General features: G+C 43.2%; 1 protein-coding gene across 7 annotated transcripts in view; it reads right to left on the minus strand.

Moving 5' to 3' along the window:
• The window catches only part of LOC111869151 (trafficking kinesin-binding protein milt), a 179,145-nt gene that overhangs the window by 137,870 nt on the left and 19,498 nt on the right, over positions 1-21,777 (minus strand). For 4 of the 7 annotated variants that reach the window (XR_002843619.2, XR_002843617.2, XR_002843618.2 and 1 more), the window contains exons 1-2: positions 20,337-20,461; positions 19,847-20,068 (exon numbers count right to left, since the gene is read on the minus strand). The exons of 1 other annotated variant lie outside the window; for it this stretch is intronic. Coding sequence is in view for 3 of the 6 variants with exons in the window: in XM_033753296.1 (XP_033609187.1) it covers positions 19,847-19,900 (54 nt within the window). In the remaining 3 variants the exon portion in view is untranslated. Of the gene's footprint in view, positions 1-10,600; positions 10,798-19,846; positions 20,082-20,336; positions 20,462-21,777 lie in introns of those variants that run through there. 2 more of the 7 variants (XM_023860397.2, XM_023860398.2) reach the window with 2 other exon arrangements.

The following is a 21,777-nucleotide window of genomic DNA, read 5'->3' on the forward strand; positions in this document are numbered from 1 at the left end:
TAATGAAAAGGTTAAACAGATTAACAGCCACTAAGAGAGATGACACTTCAGATGTTAGTGAAGCTGAGCACCTCAAAGCCCTCCTACCTTTGAAGGACATCTTGATCCTTTACTTTTTTTATCCTTCAAGATGTAAAATTAATTTAAATAATATTTAAAAATTGTTTTATTTCACAGAAAAAATACTACATGCCCATTATAAAGACAACATAATTAACACCATTTTGCAAATAATTGATGTTTATTCGGAGGATCATAAGAAACCCATATATACAATGAGTGGGAAAACTGCAGAGTTTATGAATGTTAAAGCACGTGGTACATAACAATTATTATCACTCTTTGCAGTGAGCTGGGGCAGCTCAGTCATTAAAGCAATTCGGCTATGGGCAGAGATTAGATTCCAAGCAGGGATAAAGAGGCTTTTCTAATTTCCATAACATCCAGAATAGCTCTGGGGCCCAACCACACAGGCTGTTTCCCTGGATGTAAAGCATCAGGCGCGTGAAGCTGACTGCTCACATCCATCTAGTGCCGTGAGTTATACTTCCATTCCCCACACTTCATGGTGTGGTGCTCAATTAAGTTCAAGGATGTGTGTTAAAACCAACGAGAACGTTCTCTACAGTTGTGATTTAAGTAAAGCAAAGGTATCCCTGTAACAGGCCGTGAAGCCCCATAGGGTTGTGAGACGTTGAGGGTCCCACATTATCTAGACAATCGGCTCACAGATGGCGGTAAGGTTGTCAGTCTTATGCGCCGGCCGCTCTTTTCTCCCAGGAAGATTCCCGGTACTCATTTCTGTTAGAGGCTGAGTCGACCCCAGGGCTATAGTGCGGCTGGAAGTGTTAGGTCATCATCAGTAATCTGTCAGATGACAGGTCCACAGTCTCTTCCAAAACAGTTCCTCCACTTAATGCGATCTAGAGCTTTCTCCTTCAAATGGCAGTATCCTCTTCTGTCTCCAAGGTCATCCAGCATCTTCTTACATCTTCTTGTCACTTCTATCCGCAGTTTCTGCGTAAAACATGACCAATCCAATTAGCCTTCCGTTTTCTTATTTCGTGTAGGATATTCCTCTGCTCTAAACTGAAAAAAAAAATCCAATGACCTCATCGGGACTTGAACCCGCGACCTTCCGGCTTGTACCATAGTGCCTCAACCAACTACGCTACCACGTGCCCCTGTTGTGATTTAAGTATAAAGATTAAAGGAAGTGTATTAGAAAAATATCATTTTTTGCATGTAAAGGGGAGAGATAACTTCGGTTCTTTCATGTTCAGTCTGTTAAAGCCTAACGCTCGAATGTGATGGAAATTTTCGTTTCCAGTTCCGTATGTCCATTAAGAGAGACCAATCGTAAGAAAGAAATAGAATGAAACTGTTCATGCTGGAAAAAGAGTAATACTAAGTACTATATTAATAGCAACCAACGTTGAAACCATCGTATCCATATGAGTGGGAGGTATTCATACCCCCCCCCCCAAAAAAAAGCACCCAAAACGCCACAGAAAGTTTCGTTCTTATAAAGTTAAAGATGAATACATGGTCACAAGCAGCGGTCAAAGCTTAACTTCGAACTACGACATTTCTAATGCAACGTTTTGGCTGCAAACTTTTCACCGTCACGTGGGTTATGAATATGAAGGCTTTATTCGGGTGCAAACCCCGCCCCTTAGCAAGGATGAACTCGCATCATGGATGAACCTAACGTGGCGGTCGAATGGGTAACATTCCTTTGAAAGTTTCGAGTTAAAATCTCGTCCAGGAAACCAGATATCCCGAGTGAGACAGTTCGTATTTTTCCTCGGTTCATCCAAGGGAATCCAGACATAGTATCTCAAATTATGCGAGGCCCAGTGCCTTCTACATCCTTCCCACTCCATTAATCTATAATCACTGAACCATTTAGTGCAAAATAGTCTAAGTTAGTAACAACATCGTTAAATAAACAACGAATTACTTTCTTACTTACTTACTCATGGAGCTGAGCTCTTCTTGAGGAGCCGCCAATTCTGCAGCTACTCAAGAATTTTCCAGCATTTTATGGAACCCGAAGGTTCATTACCGTGTTCACAAGAACCCTCCACTAGTCCCTATCCTGAGCCAGAACAATCCAATCCATCCTATCTCTCTAAAATACATTTTAATATTGTTCACCCACCTACGCCTTGGTCTTCCAAGTGGTCTATTTCCGTCTGGATTTCCCACCAATATCCTATGTGCATTTTTCTTCTTCTGCCCCATTCGTGCTACATGCCCTGCCCACCTCATCCTCCTTGACTTGATCATTCTAATTATACTTGGAGAAGAGTAACGAATAAATTACAAAAATATACACTATCTGTGACGTAAATTATAGTGTTCATACTGTGTATCGACCAATGTCACTCACAGCCTAGGTCTTGACTGCAAATCATGGAAAAATTAAGGTTCGTGCCATCTGCACCAGAAAAGGATGGTCGTGTTTGCAGATAGTAGATACCACTGATAAACGGTTACATCACGTGCATTTTGTCACGTTCTCACTGCACTCGACACCAGACAGAATGTCGCACGCACTGAACTGTTACGACAATGATCACCAAGTTGCGCCTCACGTAACATTTCATAAAATGCCGTTTTTATGCATTCTTCGCATGGTGTGTATAAAATATACGAACGTAGGGCTGGCTGCGTCTGTCCATCTACATGTTACAACTCACAGAACAGTTGAACGGATTTTGATTAAATGTGGTATGGACATTATGACGCTGAAGGCTACCTCACGTTCGTATTTCTTATTTTCCCGCAATCAGTAACAGTAACATGACGGATGGACGCATGAACTTGTGACGTGGGAGTGACGCTAGCGCCATAGAGTCCTTACACAGTGTATCGTAACAGATGTTAGAAATGTTCAACTTTTATTAGAGTTCATCTTTCTTTCATTTATATAAGAAAATTAAATGGCAAAGGAATTAAATCTATATTTAACTTTAGGATTGACAGCGGTAACTAATGAAGTTTGAGTAAGTCATGTGAATTGGTATAGACAGATCATACATACGTTTACAAATTCTGCATTAAGTACTGTTTGTTTCTAAGTCAGTAATTAAAAATATGGCGGCGTTGTGGATCTTTGATGTTAATGTTTGTAACAGCCAGGAGAATTCAGAATACCAAGGTGAAAAGAACGTATTTTGTATTTCCGGTATGGATTATACTTTTCCAATCATCTATGTTATGGCAAGAAGTTGCTAGCCTCCGACCGACCCCAAGCTATATGACCACCCACTGTCGGTTTCCTGAGACTGTTTATTCAATATATTTGCGGCTACCCTCCTTTTGCAATGAACTTTCGGACTGCACAGTCTCTTCTTGTAAGGCAATACAGACTAATCTCATCCGTGCCCTCTCGTTTTCTGGGTTTCTGAATCCTGTTCATAGAAAACTGAAGGGTCTTCTTGGACGGGAAATAGGCCCGTCGCAAGGCCTCTACCTGTAGAGGATATCAAAAACACAGCGGGAACACACACATCCACATCCCGAGTGGAATTCGAACAATGATCCCAGTGTTCTAGCGGCAGAAGACAGTACACACCCTATACCGAGCGGCAACTATAATTACCGGAGACTATATACAGAGTATGCCGGTCACGGTAGCCGAGCGGTCTAAGGCGTGCACTGTCTTCGCGCGCTCGGAAGCCGGGATCGTGGGTTCGAATCCCACTCAAGGCATGGATGTTTCTGTGCATTTTTCTGTGTCTGTGTACAGGTAGAGGCCTTGCGACGAGCTGATCACCCGCCCAAGGAGTCCTACCGAATGTGTAAGATCTAGAAAAACCGAAGTGAACGGAGAAGTTCATGGAGATAGGCCTAGGCCCACTGGGGCTGTAGTGCCAAGGGGGGGAAAAATATATACAGGGTATAGACAAAAGAATGGTGCGGTTTCAAAAGTTAATAAAAAATTTATTTCTCAACTTACACGGGCGGCAACTCTCCAAGTTTCTCATGCGTTAATTACAAACCTTCAATGTGTGCACCCTTGATCACACGACACATATCCACACTGTAATCAAACTCTGTTGCAAATGGAGATAACAACACTCTCCCTTGGCCACCCCGTTCGGCAGATCTTACCCCGTGCGATTTCTTTCTTTGGGGGTTCGTTAAAGACAGCGTTTATGTAGCACCATTGCCCATGTCCATCCATGGACTTTGCGATCGGATAGCGCATGCGCTGCTGGCCATTACAGTGGACATGCTACACCGGGTCTGGGATTAGTTTGATTACCGTGTGGATGTATGTCGTGTGACAAAGGGTGCACACATTGGAGGTTTGAAATTAGCGCATGAGAAACTTGGACAGTTGCCGCTGTTAACGGTGTGCGTTGTAACCGTGTAAGTTGAGAAATAAATTTCTTATTAACTTTTGAAACCGCACAGTTCTTTTGTGTATACCCTGTATAAACACAACCACGTTTCAGTAGAAACATCTTTGCTATAGAAATATACACCAATGGGAAAGTCCAAGAAAAGGAGGTAGGACAGGAACTGAATGAGGCATGCCAGCTTCTGGTTTCTGATGAAAGTTAATTTATTGGGGATAACACTAATACCATAAGGAAGACACAAAATCTCTAACAGTTGCCAGTAAGGAGGCTGGTATAGAAACAAAATCCTTTGAAGATGTGGCAAAGATTCAACTATTTGGAACGACTGCAGTGAATCAAATTTTATGGGGAAATTAAGAGCAGATTAAATTCGGGGGATGTGTGCTACCAGTCCGCTCAGAATCATGTTAAAATATACAAAATTGTAATAATGTCTGTAGTGCAGTAGGGTGTGAAACTTGGCCTCTCAAATTAAAGGAAAGGCATACACAGGGTGTTTCAGAACAGGGCGTTGAGGAGAATATTTGGAACTCAGAGGGATGAAAGAAAAGGGCTGAGAAAACTACATAATGAGAAGCTTCATAATTTGTACTACTAGTCAAATGTTAGAGTGGTCAAGTCGTGGAGGATAATATCGACAGGAAACGTATCAAGCGTCGGAGAAAAGATGAGTGTCTATATGATTTTGGTGGGAAAACTTGGAGAGAAGTAACCACTGAGAAGATGGGAGAATAATAATAAAATAGATCTTACATAAATATGATGGGGTGGAATGGACTGGATTAATTTGGCTCAGGATTTTGTAACCAGTTGTGGGTTCTTATGAAAACGATAATAAACGCCAGGGTTCTATAAACTGCTGGGACTTTCTTGAGAGGCTGGCCAACCGTCCGCTTTCAAGGACTCAACTCCATGCGGTGAGTAAGGTATATCTTTATATAGTTAGGTAATTTTGCACCGGTTTTGGCTCTTTATTCTCGAGACAGGTTCCCACATGAAAGTTTTGCAGCAGGGTGACGTAACAACCCTACGAGTCACATTCATCTGATGAAACAGCAGGCAGTTAACACATAAAAAAAGACAAAGTTGAAGCTATCTCTGTAACAGGCCGTGGAGGCCAATAGGGTTGTGAGGCGTCGAGGTTCCCACATTTTCTAGACATTCGGCTCACAGATAACGATAAGGTTGTCAGCCTTACGTGCCGGCAGCTTTTTACCCCCAGTAAGATTCCTGGTACTCATTTCTGTTAGAGGCTGAGTCGACCCAAGGGCTAAAGTGAGGCTGGAAGGATTAGGTCAACTGAAATATCCAATGACCTCATCAGGAACTGAACCCGCGACCTTCCGGCTTCCAGCATAGTGACTCAAACAACTATGTGACCGCGTGCCTCGAACAGAGAAGAAAAGAGTCAAGAATTTAAGAAGTTCACAATGAGGCAATCATTCAGTCTTTCCGGAAATGAAAGCTAAAGGAGTCTATTATCTCTAGGAATTTGTGCGTGTGCGAGAGTAATATACAGTAAATAGTAAATTGATCTGTACTATCCAGCCCATATTTGTCTCACGGCGAAGTCAGGACTTCCAACTCGACACCTGGGTCCGTACTTTCAAACACCATGATCTCGCTCACCTATTCCCGAGGGTGTTTCATGCAGTTACGTGCCCTAAGATACACCGCTCTGCCCTGAGACCCGGTACCCTTAAAACAAAATGTAACCTCGAAGTGAAGCGAACGATTATAATATGGGACTGTTATGGTGGAGTGATGAGTATCCTTGCTTCGTTTTCGGGAGGTCCTGCTTTGAAATATCGGTCAGGAGACTGGGTAGCATGGGTTTTTTCGTGATTTTCATCAGTCCCTCCAGTTAGTAAGGCGACTGTATCTCAAATTGGCCCACAGCGTTTCCAAATCATCATTCCCCTATTATTCGACGTTATATTGTCTAAGCTATTGACACAGTCATTGAATAAATCATAAATAAATAAATAAACAAAATAAGTGTATACTGCCCGCAGATTCAATACGAGTACCTTCTGATTGTTTCGTTGCCAAAGTCACGAGATGAGGCATCACGAAGCGGATGTAACGTGTCACCCGATTTAGAACGTGCAGAGTGTGACGTTCTTCTCTGCGTGGATTGTCTGCACACTTCTTCAAGGTAGCTTCTAACACTGTCGGAAACGCGTACTATTTTCCTTTTCCTTCGATACCAATCCTACGAAGACAGGCTCCCTCCTACATCATTTCCCTTCAGTTTTATTTATTTTTATGTTCGTCTTTAAATTCATCTGGAGGCAAGAGTTTTCACTTCTGCACGCCGTCTAGACCGGCTCTGGGGCCCACTCAGTCTCCCCTCCAATGTGTACTGCGAGCTATTTCCCCGGGTTTCAAGCGGTCAGTGCGTGAAGATCAAGAAAACGTGGGTATATACATTCAGCCCCCATATGTCTTCATGGCGTAGTGATTAATTAGTTAAGCACATGGACAACTTTAACTTTTACCGTTTATTTTATTTCATGTTTCGAGTCTTCACTGCCGTGAAACCTAAAATATTGTCCTAAACGTTGTTGGAGAGTTCAGTATATTCTCAAAAGCAGTCCAATGAAAAAAAAAAAGTGGGGGGGAAATCGGAGCGGTATGAAGTACATACAAATACAGCAGCAGAAATCGAAACCAGAAATGAGTTTAGCGGCGGCTGGGGCACCGTACTTCGCAACTGAGGCCTGTTTACTTTGCCACGTGGCTGCCTACGAAGTTTTACATTTATACTGAAATGTGGGAGCCAGGAAGTTTATAAAACCGTGTTTATTTTATAAGCGGCCATTATCTGATGTCTACAGTTGTAACAGATTTTACAGGGTGTTCATGTCACACATTATACCAATTCGGCATTAAAATCAAATTACAGAAGTAAATTCGATTACTACGGGACAAACGTGCACATTCCGACGCGAGATGTGCACTTAAACAACATCACGCGTTTGTACAAATTATCTCCACCATATAAATCACAGTGGTCACAATATGTACCACATGCTTTTAGATTTAAAAAGGAAACTCTTCATTTTTCTCACATGATACATGTATATAGACCGCCTCTGTGGTCTAGTGGTCAGAGTTCCTTCCTACAGATCCAGAGGTTCCGCGATCGATTCCCGGCGCTACCAGATTGTCTGAGTAGTGGGTCTGGAACGGGGTCCACTCACCCTCGTGAGGATAACTGAGGAGCTATTTCAAGGAAATAGCGGCTAAGGTTCTAGAGAACCGAAATTAACGGCCGTGGGAATCCGTTGCGCTGAACACGTGACACCCTCTATCCGCAAAAGTTGTCACTAACTTCGCGGACGAGCGGCGGTCGCTCCGTCGGTATAGTTCGCTTGCTAACTACAGGCAACAAAGTTTTTTATATACATAATATATGAGATGGTACTGTGATGGTGAAAGAAAGGGATCTTGAGATTTTGATGGATTTCATAATTTCAGCCTCCGGAATACGAGAAATTTCTTTTTGAAATACCGTTTGTATGCGTGTGAGCACTGCTAACGCCTGAACGGTTTGATTGAGTGTATTCACATTCCGTAGTTAAGAACGTGTCCATCACAGGTCCGTCTCCGATAAAAATGAAGATTCTAGCTCGAAAAGAGGAGCCATTCACACGGACACCCCCAAAACAAAACTGCGATTTTCTCGAACGGATCATACAATTGATTAAAATTCGGTAACTTACGGAGACCACCCCCTTTAATAAAAATGTGCCGAAGGTACCATCAGGAAAATATCGTCACGTCCTTTATATGAGAAAGTATTAGCGATACATTTGCAGATATTCTAGTTGCATGATGATCAATAAATAAATCGTTCTGTTTGAGCTCCGTGCAAAATAAGAGTTACGTTATAATTGATATTGGTGGGAAAGTCAGAAGGAAAGAGACCACTGGGAAGACCAAGGCGTAGGTGGGTGGACAATATTAAAATGGATCTTAGAGAGATAGGATGGGATGGTATTGATTGGACTGACCTGGCTCAGGATAGGGACCAGTGGAGGGCTCTTGTGAACACGGCAATGAACCTTCGGGTTCCATAAAATGCTGGGAAATTCTTGAGTAGCTGCAGAATTGGCGACTCCTCCAGAAGGGCTCAGCTCCATGAGTAAGTAAGTAATTGATCCATAGGAACCAAATTTAAATTCACGAACTGGGTTTAGTACAAACACTGGACATAAGGACGTGGGAATGAGTAATGATCCTGAAAGGATGTGGAAGGAAGCAGTCTGATTTGAGGTACTCTCCCGGAATTTGCCCCTGGAGGGACTCAAGACAACGATGAAAAAATGTCGCTGAGGATAGTCGTTATGCCGCCCGAAATGTGAACCTGCGGCCTCCCGAATATGAGGTAGGAGTGTTCACCGCTGGATCGCAACGTTCGGTTATACTGTGATGCATGACACTGTTGCCCCACATTCGGGTATTCTGTTTAATCCTCGGACGAGAACAGGAATGCATGGGTTTTCTCGAAAAGTCGACAGTCGTTCAGATGGTAAACAAATTCTCCATTTTTATGGAACTCGAAGATTCACTGCCGTGTTCACGTAAGTCCGTCCCTGCATCCTGTCCTGAGGCAACTGAATTCAGTTCACCCTCCACGCCCTATATCACGAAGAACCACTTTAGCACCTAACAGCTCAGCGATTGATATGCGTACCATCTGTGTTAATGTACTTCTTTTGGTTTGTTTTGAACTTCATCCATCGTCTGGTATGTAAAAGACAAAAGACCACGACGTTTCGGAGACTGGATCTGTCTCCGTCTTCAGACGGGTAGGGGAGGATAAACCTACTCAGTTGGGCCCGTTAGAAAGAGCTAGTCTCAATCACTGGACAAACGCCGGTGACGATGGATAAAGTCCAAAACAAGCCAAAAGAAGGACAGTATACGCCAACGTCAGAATCCTTTCACGTCTATCTGTGTTAATGTTACATAATTCCACAATTTGCTAACAGATTGTATTACGCATTTAGATTGATTCGCAGAATCAGGCGTGATTAGTTCCAAAACAGAATTAACTGACTGGTGTAAGTAATGGAAAAAGCACTGCTTCTCTGAGGTAAAGTAAAAAAAAAGTAAAGTTATCCCTGTAAAAGGCCGTGAAGGCCCATAGGGTTGTGAGACGTTGAGAGTCCCACATTGTCTGCACAATCGGCTCAAAGATGGCGGTAAGGTTGTCAGCCTTATGCGCCGGCCGCACTCATTTCTGTTAGAGGCTGAATCGACCCCAGGGCCATAGTACGGCCGGTAGGATTAGGTAAATTAAAAAAAAATCAAATGACCTCATGGGGACTTGAACCCGCGACCTTCCGGCTTGTAGCATAGTGCCTCAACAAACTACGCTACCGCGTGCCCCCGCTTCTGTGAAGTAGGGACTGAAATATTAAATTTCAGGCTTGAAAGTATTAATAATGTATGCTGGATACCCTAAGGCACGCTATATGGTAAAGGTAAAGCTGTCCCTGTGCTTAACTAATTAAGCACTACGCCATGAAGGCGTATGGGGGAGAGGATGTATAGATCCACATTTTCTTGACCTCGGCACTAGTTGGAAGTCAGTGGTCAGCTTCACGCACCGGCAGCTTTACCCCCGGAGAAAGAGCCATCCGTACCCATTGGATAGGAGGTTGGGTGGGCCTCAGATCCGATCTGGGCGACATGGCGAAGTGAAAATTCTTCACCCCACCGAGACTAGAACTCCGGACCCTCGGTTGCCCAGCCAGTAGCCAGTATTTATACCGACTGCGCTACCCCGGCTCACAGGCACCATATATGAATTAAAGAAAGGGGATTTTAAAATACTTCAGCTTCCTTGACGGACCCCTCGACATTCTCAATAGTTCATCGAAACCAATGTCTGTAGTTCACACGGCGTAGTTACAGAAACTGAAATACAGCGAAGCATAAAGGCGCTTGTAAACCACTTGCACAGTTGTAGGTGACGTCAGATAACCAAAATATGAACCGCCTTTGTAAAGGTACACCGACCCAACTCACCTGGAGAGCCATAAACATGTGCGACCAAGTGTCGCTCACTTTCGCGTCACTTACACACGAGTAAATAATGGCAGTGAAGCTATCCCAATACAAGTTTATTCTATTTTGGGATTGAACTTCTGACATGCGTCTTATAACGATATCTTCCTTTGAAGACAGGAAGAAGCGTATTTTAGATTCACCTTAATGCCTTCCATCTCCCACGAGGGTCGAATGCACTCAGCAGGAAACGTCAACGACAGGAGTCAGGCTAACAATAGAACATAAAACACACTAGTACCATCAAAATGTCCTCACATATCAGTGACAGCTCAATCCGCCACTTCTGAATTCCCACATTCAACAAACCACACGTGTCACGATTATGAACGATCTGTTATAATGCTTGAGAAGATTATGAAGTGACATGGTAGACACTGTATCTTCCATACGACAGCTGTACTCATCACACCTCCAACTAATGCCGATATTAAGAATGCGTACACCTTTCTTTCCACTCCCCCAAACGTCTGCATGGCATACTACTTAATTACAGACTGGTACAACTTCATTTTGCTACATCATTCCGTAGTTATAATTCAAACACTATGTAGGTTGTGCAGTTCAGAAAACAATGTTACGTAAACCAAACAAAATTACAGCTCTGTACAAGGTTCGCATCGCGAAGGGGTACCATTCCAGGCACTCTAAACCTCTGCATTGGACGAAGTGGATGTCAGCTTTATCTACGGTGGGGCACTGTACTTCCTGAGAATCAAAGTCCGGCCCTTAGCCAGCTATCACGGATCGTCTAGTTAGTACATATCGGCCAAGAATGTATCTTTCATCTAACAGAATCACCGCAAAATATTGTGAAATTCCCTCCATACCCGTGCCAATATGTAGCCACCTGTTAAGGCAATGTGCAAATAATATCGGAGAGTTTTTCGGTACCATTCGAATCCTCATTCCCAGTCATTTACTTTCAATTAACTCACACGAGTAAACATTAATTTCTTAATTTTAGAGCTACCCCTTTAAATGTTTTGATACGTGCTGTGAAAATGGCAAGGAACGGAACTCTATGCCGGATAAGGAACGAACAGTTCCGCTTGCATTCAACAAAATAAGAGACAAGAAAGTGAGTGGGACGAGGGAGCCCATTTTTTAATGCTAGTGGGGTGGGACTAAGTCCCTTGTACTGCGGCCACTTCGGGCCTATTTTACCAGCCCCAGATGATATGCGAGGGTGATTGTGGAGCAATTGGTGGAATGAAAATTGGCAGGGGAAACCGAAGTACTCGGAGAAAACCTGCCCCAGCGCCACTTTGTCCACCATAACTCCCACTTGACCAGACCCGGGATCGAACCCGGGCCGCCGCGATGGGAACTCAGATACTGCCCTGACAATGCTGCATTCATTTAGAGGACAGGAAGGTCACGACTCTAGACTCTCGTTTGTAGAATTCGAATCGGGATCCTTATGAAAGTTTAGAATGAGCCATGACACTTATGGCGAACATAAGCAGAACCATAAAGAAGGTTGGAAGAAGACACCAGCCAACGGCTTGAGATCCTTAAAAATGTTATCAGAGCGAAACCGCATGCTCTGGAACGTGCAGATGCCCTCGCTGAGAACCATTACAATGTTAGGCCTTATAAAGGCGTAGTTTTCCGGCAGATTCGAGCCTCGACAATCTCCGGTCGATGACATGGTTATTTATTCCTTTCCATGTTGAGCATGTCGTTCACAAAATATGAGAAGAGTTCCTTTAGTTCTCACAAAAAGCAAAGCAAACAAACTCCATGGCCGCAAGCGAACTATACAGACCAAGTGACCGCCGCTTGTAAGAGAAGTTGGTGCGAACTTTTGCGGATAGAGTGTGTCGCGCGGTCAGCGCAACGAATCCCCACGGCCGTTACTCTCGGTTCTCTAGACCGGAACCGCTATTTCCTTGAAATAGCGCCTCAATTATCAAGAGGCTGAGTGGACCCTGTTACATGCCCACTACTTCTCAGAAAATCTGGTAGCGCCGGGAATCGAACCCGGAAACTCTGGATCTGTAGGCAGGAACTCTGACCACTAGACCACAGAGACAGTCCTTTAGTTCTCACAAGATCAACAAACGAAAGCCCTTATGCCCTCTCTCAGCAATTCAACCAGTTCATGATTTTCCAACAACAGAAACCATATACGATCTGACTACAAGGCGGAGGCCAGTACAGGAACATCATACTTGGTGGGGAAACGTTATGTGATCTCTACAGCCTTCAGTTGCAGGGTAAGGCCTAGCAGTCAGGACGTATCCGGAAGATCGCGTCACCGGCTAAATCGGCACTCAGACGATTCCAGTACAATGATGCTACTGCATACTTCTCATACAGTCCTCCGGACTTAACCTCCTCAAAACTAAGTCCCTTGCTCCGAAGGTCCACAAATTCTTCTTCTCGGTGGCACGACCAGTGGGGTTCCAAGCACTCACATTTTCCGAGTTTCGGCATTTTATTTCCATACTTTTAATAAGACTTCCTGGCCAGGGGATCAGTCTGTTACAAGGCCTTTACATACAAAGGGCAACACAAACTCAGAAAAGAAGCAGATATCCACGTCCGAGTGGGATTCCAACCCATGATCCAACAGTGCGAAAGGTGCATGCTTTACACGACACGGTCATCTCATCAATAGTTGATCTGTTATGTCGAAACTGACATACATTATCCCTAATAACTTCACCTACTCATGGACTTACCCTTGAGGGGATAATGGATACAAGTTTGTATGAAGTTGATAACTATGATATCCAAATTCTGGGGCAATATAAAGAAGGCGATTCTTTCTGACACACACACACGCAATATTTTGCAATTGATTAAGCAACATTAGCGTCAAAACCGTAGTTAACTGGCGAACACATTCCTATGAAATACAAGCTTTGCATAATTTTGGCACAGACAACGGCGAATTTGAAACTGGATATTGTGGCCAGTATATATGTAGCGTAGTTGGTTGAGGCACTATGTTACAAGCCGGAAGGTCGCGGGTTCAAGTCCCGATGAGGTCATTGGATATTTTCAATTGACCTAATCCTTCCAGCCGCACTATGGCCCTGCCGTCGACTCAGCCTCTCACAGAAATGAGTACCAGGAATTATTTAAATAATTTTCCTGTGGATTAAAGCGCGGCCGGAGCGTAAGGCTGACAACCTTACCGCCATCTTTGAGCTGACTGTCTTAGATAATGTGGGACCCTCAACGTCTCACAACTTTATGGGCCTTCATGGACTGTTACAAGGATAGCTTTACTTTACTTACTTTATATACGAGTATGTATCAAATCTTTACCTGTTTCAACATAAAACAAATTACATTTTGCAAACACAATGTACTCGTAAGTATGTGATTAGTATGAAAGTACAAAAGCAGCGATTATTTTCCTAACAGCATTAACGGGTCGGTATTTGTAATGGGGATGGAGTGTTTTGTATGTGTAACACATATCTTCTAATATAATTCAGATAAACTCCAAGGGCTAAACTCCTTAACTAGCGCAGACAAGAAGGACACAGCTTTGACTGATATCTTATAAATACCCTTCTAGCAGCCTCAAAATAAAACCGCAAACACGCTGTAGCTCTGCACGAGCCCAAAGACCAATGATCTCGATACCCGCGTGTTTCACTTTTCCCTCCGCTCTGGCTGAGTTCCGCCAGCACCTGCCGACAATGGACTGCATGTCGTACTGCAATTCACACTGCGTCTAACCTGGGTTTCCAGTTAGAGAAGCGTGTCCCCAGGCATAATGACACAGCACTTAACTCCTTACATTTGTAACAAGATAAACGGTACATGATACAAACTCCGTCTTCAGTGCAAACCATATATTATATAGGTCTTTCGTTTTGCTCTCCCCTACACACTACATGTTTCGGCCACAAACGGCCATCATCAGGTGTATTACTCACGTATCTGTCACACTGCACGTAGTTTAACATTTAAAATTTAAAAACACAGGTCTTCCTGGTTGTGCCTTTCGTCGTTATTACCAAAATCTACTTCGTTGATGTCTTTGTTATTTACACACGTTAATTTTGATTTCTCTGAATTAGCACTTATAAAATCTTCAGTTCTAATTTTAAAATCTTTTCAATTTTCCTCTAAATTTTAAAATTTAAAATTCTCAGGGTTACTCGCCCTATGTCTACAGTGCTGCAGCGGTTACTTCTTGTTTCTAGTACTGTACTGGTGTTATTCTGTGTAGTCTCTCTGTGTGCGTGCCGCTGCTTGTCCTTACTACGTGTGCTCAGCACACGAAGATTGGCAGGGGAAACCGAAGTACTCGGAGAAAACCTGCCCCAGAGCCACTTTGTCAACCAAAAATCCCACTTGACCAGACTCGGGATCGAACCCGGGCCGCCGCGATGGGGAGCCAGCGACTAACCGCTTGAGCTATGGCGCGGCCTACGCTACTCGTAAATGAATAACATGACAACGCAGAAAAGTTCATGCATACCGAATCATAAAAGCAGGGCAAGGTCCAACATGTGAGAAGGATGCACACAGTGACTCAGAGATTAACCCCAACTAACTCTACCGATGCTCTCATGAGGAACGTGCAAACCCGAACAGACTCTGCGGCAACAAAACATGAATATTAAACGCCGTCACTGGATGCGAGTCTGAGCCAGTTCAATCCAGCTCACAACCCCAGAATACAATTAGGTTTAATCCTATCCTCGCCTTTTTCTTTCAAATAGAAAGCACAACGCCTTTTACTGTTCAAAATCTATACAGATCCGGAATTACGCGTATACAGCCATTGCAGCTGTCGGATTCCCATTCTCCACGTCCGTCCCTTACTTCAGTCACCCTCCATTAGCCCTGTATATTTCATGGCTGATCCACATCGTCTCTACAATTTTTTGTTTTTCCGTCCATCATCCCAAATTTGTCATCCTTGTCCATAAAATTTTGGTTACCGTTCCCTAATTTTTCTTCACAGCTTCATTTAATGTGCGTCTTGATCTTATTCTGTTCATTAATCACTTTAATCCTGAAATTCGTGTAAGTAATATAAACAAATGTAGTTCATACTACACAGAAAACATACCGCGTCTCCATTACAAAGATTAACTGGTTAATGCTATTTAGCGACATAAGTGCAATTTATTGTGAGACTAATACGCAACATGTAACTAACTCTGTGAAATAAATTAAGAAATTCTTAATGTTAAAGCAAGCGACATATAGTATATTAATAGTATAATAATCGTTGTGCTTTAAGGAGTTCATTTACATAGTTAGAATTATATATACAAATTTGTCTTTGATGTCTTCTTTATTTCACTGTTCCACAACATAAAATTACATGCTGTAACTGCATTTATTGTTTTATGTACTTATTCTCGCTATATATTTATCATATCTACCTTCCTTATTGTCATACAAGATTCTGGTTAAAACGAAAATAATTATTGATAATAATGCATTTGAGCAAAAATCTCATTTCAGTTATCTATGATCTAACGTAAAATAAATTTGATAGATTTCATTATGTTAGAATAAGTGGTATTTTTGGAAGAACCTTACACACTAAAAGAGGGAAAACATATTAAACAAGGATTGAAGAAACAAACGGAGTATGATAAAATTTAAGTTGTCTTAAGAAAAAACTTATTGTCTGATGATACGACACAACTAGAGTTAACATTATGTTCGATATTGTCCACTGCCTGAGGTTTGTTCGATGTGCACAACGTTTCGGGGGTTAGTTTTTCGTTCGAACGAAAATATTGTTTTAAAAACTTTCGTGTTACAATTAGTCTGTGACAGAAACTACCTTCCTAAAGCTTCTGGCGATTTATGTCTCACTGAATTTCATAACTATCTGCTTACGAATAGTTTCGTCATGTCTGGCGGTCTGTCCGTCCCCATGCACCAACACGGACACCGCGAAACGTACTTTCACGAAATTTAATATTCGGTAGTTTTACCAGATTTCTCAAAATATTCTAATTTTGATTAAACGTGAATAGGAGCGGACACTTTATATAAGGACCTATATGAGTTTCTGGGCGAATCTCGAGTACCTCGCTAAATATTTGAGCGAGAATGTCTCGAACAGATGTTACAGAGAAACACGAAACACGTTCTGTATCTAGTACACTGTTTTCGCAAGCCTTAACGTTTCTGAAATAAACCAGAGAGTGAGAACGTACCACAATTGTTATGCTATGCATATATTTAAGCATCTTCACACGATATAAACCTCTTGTAGGTACGATAAACAAATGCGGTCCAAGCCCTTCCTCTCGCTATCCGGGTTTCGGAACATTATGTACAGAGATTTGGTACGATTCCTTGAACGGACGGTCGGCCTGCCACAAAGCCTGCACCTACACAGGGCAACACAAACACAACAGCAGGAGAATGGAAATTCGCCTGGCTTATTCTCTTTTAGGCAAAAGTTACAGTTACAGTATGATACTCTTTGTGGTTTGTTCTCCATTCTGAATGAAATAAAGTGACACATTCAACATAAGAACTGCGCCTTAGGAGCGGTCTAGGCCGCGCCACAGCTCAAGCGGTTAGTCGCCGGCTTCCCAACGCGGCGGCCTGGGTTCGATCCCGGGTCTGGTCAAGTGGGATTTTTGGTGGACAAAGTGGCGCTGGGGCAGGTTTTCTCAAAGTACTTCGGTTTCCCCTGCCAATCTTCATTCCACCAATTGCTCCACAATCACCCTCACCTATCATCTGGGGCTGGTACAATAGACCAGAAGTGACCGCAGTGCAAGGGACTTAGTCCCATCCCACTAGCAATAAAAAAAATTCACTGAACATGCTGGGAATGCCCTCCACTCTTATGAATTCAAGTATCAATCTGACCACGTTTCGAGAGGCGCAATATGTAATGTTTTCTGTTTAGTATACGGTTTAACAGGAGCACACGGTAGCGTAGTTGGTTGAGGCACTATGACAGAACCCGAAAGGTCGCGGGTTCGAGTCCCGATGAGGTGGATTCTTCAACAAACCTAGTCCTTCCAGCCGCATTACGGCCTTGGGGTTGACTCAGCCTCCAACAGAAATGAGTACCATGAATCTTTCTGGGCGGTAAATGGCGNACTCTTATGAATTCAAGTATCAATCTGACCACGTTTCGAGAGGCGCAATATGTAATGTTTTCTGTTTAGTATACGGTTTAACAGGAGCACACGGTAGCGTAGTTGGTTGAGGCACTATGATAGAACCCGAAAGGTCGCGGGTTCGAGTCCCGATGAGGCGGATTCTTCAACAAACCTAATCCTTCCAGCCACATTACGGCCTTGGGGTTGACTCAGCTTCCAACAGAAATGAGTACCATGAATCTTTCTGGGCGGTAAATGGCGGCCGGCGCTTAAGTCTGACAACCTTACCGCCATCTGTGAGCCGACTGACTAGACAATGTGGGAGCCTCGACGTCTCACAACCCTACGGGCCTTCACAACCTGTTACAGGAATAGCTTTACATTTTTTTACATCTTTACATCTTTTTTTACGGTTTTAACAATTACCGTACACACTAGGTGCCAGTATCAGCCATTCCTTAGAGCAGGAACCTGTGCATCCATGCATCTCCGGCAGCTGCTCTTTCTGAATGGATGCCTGAGTGAAGACAAGTTGCATGTCACTTTTCCTGCCAGAGACCTGGCAACATGCCACGCACAGGGCATGTTACATAACTGGGACAATGGACAACACTGATCCAAGCCAAAAGACCCATGTTACGAGGGCAGTGTCCCGTCAACTGTATCGCGCATCCCATGCAATAAAACCCGGATCCAACGGAAATCTATTTATTGGGAATTTCTGTGGTCTCGAGGAGGAAGCTTTAATAAAAGGATGAGGAGAGAAAGATGCAAGTTTCGAGCAGAATTCATACAGCATATATTCCTTTAGAGATAAACTGACGTTTTTGCTGTTATTTTATTTTTTTGTGAAGAATTTATTACTTAAAGGCCGAGTCTGTTTATATTAAACATAAAATATAAGCTAAAAATTTCGCACCGATGCAATGTTTGCAATTGTTGACCTACTAATGACATTTGATACATAACGTGTTGACATGTTCACGATCTACTTCCACGCGATATTTCAAATCCCAATGTCCAAAGGTTCGTTAGATATTGCCTTCAGACCGGTACCTCAAGAAATTCTCGAATAGCTGCCATGTTATTATTTTACATTCTATAAAATAAGACCCTAACAAAATTGTAATATTTTTCTAGCATCTGTTACCCTACACCGACCGCTTTTGTGGTCTAGTGGTCAGACTTCCTGGCTACAGATCCAGAGATCCCGGGTTCGATTCCCGGCGCTACCATATTTTCTGAGAAGCAGTGGGTCTGGAATGGGGTCCACAGCCTCGTGAGGATAACTGATGAGTCATTTCAAGGAAATAGCGGCTCCGGTCTAGAAAACCGAAATTAACAGCCGTGGAGATCCGTTGTGCTTACAACGTGACACCCTATATCCGCAAAAGTTAGCACTAACTTCGCCGGCAAACGGCGGTCGCTCGGTCGGTACAGTTCGCTTGCGGACTACAGGCCACAGAGTGGTAGAGTGGCTACCTACACCACTTCAAGATGGTATATTATTAAAGACTGCTACCGTCGCACCCACCTCACAAGTTGGTGTTAATACTGACTGCGGGTAATTAAGTCCGGCGCTGATGCAACCTTTAACGGTAAAGCGTTCACACCAAGTTTCTTGAACTAGAAACTGGTCTGCTAGATAAAACGGGGTACACATACACACAAACTGCGTCTCCTGGAATTTGAAAATGAGGATCCATATCAGCCATTCAACTGGCTAAATTAGTGCAGAACAGGCCTCCTTTCAACACATGGAGTGTGTAAGATAATCTGCAAATTTAATGACTACCTTAAACTTAATTAAGTATCTTGCCTCGTAAAGCACTTCCAACGTAATCAGCTCCAGAAGGTAGCAAATAATTAGGTAACTGCTACATCACGCACACACTGACCATCACGTATGAAGGGAACGAGAATTGGGGGACAAAGAAGATATGGTGCATAGCGAATGAAGCACCAGCCATGAAGATGGGGAAGTGCTTATACACATAGATCTAATTTACATAGAACACGAACGTGCATAGGAATAACATTACATACAAGAGATGAGTTTCTTATGCCTCAGCTGAGATGACTCTTAAAATGGTGACCGCGAAGCACTAATACTTAGGTTACAAATATAAGTGGCGCTGGGGCAGGTTTTTTCCGAGTACTTCGGTTTCCCCTGCCAATCTTCACTCCACCAATTGCTCCACAATCACCCTCACCTATCATCTGGGGCTGGTACAATAGGCCAGAAGTGGCCGCAGTACAAGGGACTTAGTCCCACCAGACTAGCAAAAAAAAAAAAAAAAACAGGTTATGAGTATGAGGAAAAATTACCTTATCTAGACCCCCAGCCTCACGGGGATGCTTGACCTTGCAGGTACGACACATGGCGAGTCGACAAACGTGTAAGTTTGTATTAACAGCTGAACACTTCTCTGGCACTCACGCATGCGCCTTAACAGCGAACTAAGTGCGGATGGTTCGTTTGGTTCCTTATCATCAGACAGAGTTTTATAGGCTTCTTTTCTGCAAATGCTGCACACGGTCTGCGAACTACTATAAACGACAAGAATAGAAGAACTACACTGGTGCAACAGATGCGAAATTCCTGCGTTTAAGATGACGTTCTCTGGGATGTGATGCCATGTAGGTTCGTATAGGAGTAGGATTTCGGAGGAACACGCTGTCTCTGTCTTCAGAGCAGATGTCTTGTACCCTGAAAATGGAGGCAGTACCTTCCTCAGAAACGCTGGTACCAGTTCACCAAACTACACGGTTCCACGTCCCAGAAGTACTCACAATCACGAAACTTCAGATCTCATACCCGCGTTTAACAGAAATGTAAACTGCAAGATCGCCCAGGAGCGAACTTTACGCGTTTTATATACTTCTCACAGTCGATTAGAATATAGTGGAGTGCGAATATTAAACTTTGAGCTACAATATCGTTGGCTGTTCACTGCAGTCGCATCTAACCACGAAAGCGGCGTATCCTGGACTGATCATGACAATTTCAATAAAGGCAGCAAGTGAAAGAGGTTGCTACGGCCCAGTAAGTAACCCCATTATGCAGCAGGTTATATGCTGACTAGCACGTAGACACTACAGCTGAAAGCAACTAAAAACACCATTCTCCTTAGAACAATGTGCTGTAGAGCAGCGGTTCTCAATCTTTTCTGATTCATTAACTCCGGGAAGCATTGTTCTTCTTGAGGTGATACTCCCTCAGCTACTCAGGAAATTCTCCGCCTTCTATGGCACCCTAATGTTCAGTACGTATTTACTCGTGGAACTGAGCCGCAAATTCTGCAGCTACTCAAGAATTTCCAAGCATTTTACGGAACCCGAAGGTTCATTACCGTGTTCACAAGAGTCCTCCACTGGTCCCTATCCTGAACCAGATCAATCGAATCCATACCATCCCATCCCCTCTCTCTAAAATTAATTCTAATATTGTTCACCCACCTTCCCCTTGGTCTTCCCAGTGGTCTCTTTCCTTCTAGCTTTCATGCATTCCTCTTATGTTCAGTACTGCATTAATTAAAGCTCTTTTCCAAGTTCGAGGCCCTATGTAACATTTCGTAACTTGCTGGTTTCCGCACGTACCTCAAAAAGTATAGAGATAATATCTTATGTGTTCACGTCTATCTGTTTGCGACCTTGCGTTAGCGTCTAAACCACTGGACAGGTTCTTTTTTAATTCGGACACTTCCACTAAACGTTGTCGGAAAATTCCAACTTGGGTCAAAATCGAAGAGAAATTGCGGGAACTTCACATGAAGACGCACAAGCGTAACTCATGCGTAACATTCTAAATAATTATGGAAGAGACAAAATATGTCAAACGGAAGTTATAGACAAGAATGAAACAGTTATTGTACAAAGCGCTTTTGCTGTAGGTATTAAAAGTTTCGAAATAATTAATCAAAACATTCTTTTCATGCTGTGGCATAACTCGAGAACAGATGGACTGATTCTGTTAATAAATTATGTTGGACCTTGCAGAAGTATGTCTGTCCGTCCGTCAGTGACTTCGTTATTAAACGACGCTTTCAATGGCGAGATTACATGAGGCTGCATGGTAGGATAGATAAATGAATTGGAAAGGATTTGAAAGGGAACAGCCGCGGCCTAATAGATGCACTACCATGGGATTTGCCTGGAAGGACTGAGAAAAACCATCAAAACCTCAGACAGGCCCAGATTCGAACCGAACATCTGCCGAATACAAGTCTAGAAGGATACCTCTAGACCAACTGCTTCGG

The sequence above is a fragment of the Cryptotermes secundus genome, unplaced genomic scaffold (genome assembly GCF_002891405.2).
Source record: "Cryptotermes secundus unplaced genomic scaffold, Csec_1.0 scaffold618, whole genome shotgun sequence".
NCBI lineage: Eukaryota > Metazoa > Arthropoda > Insecta > Blattodea > Kalotermitidae > Cryptotermes > Cryptotermes secundus.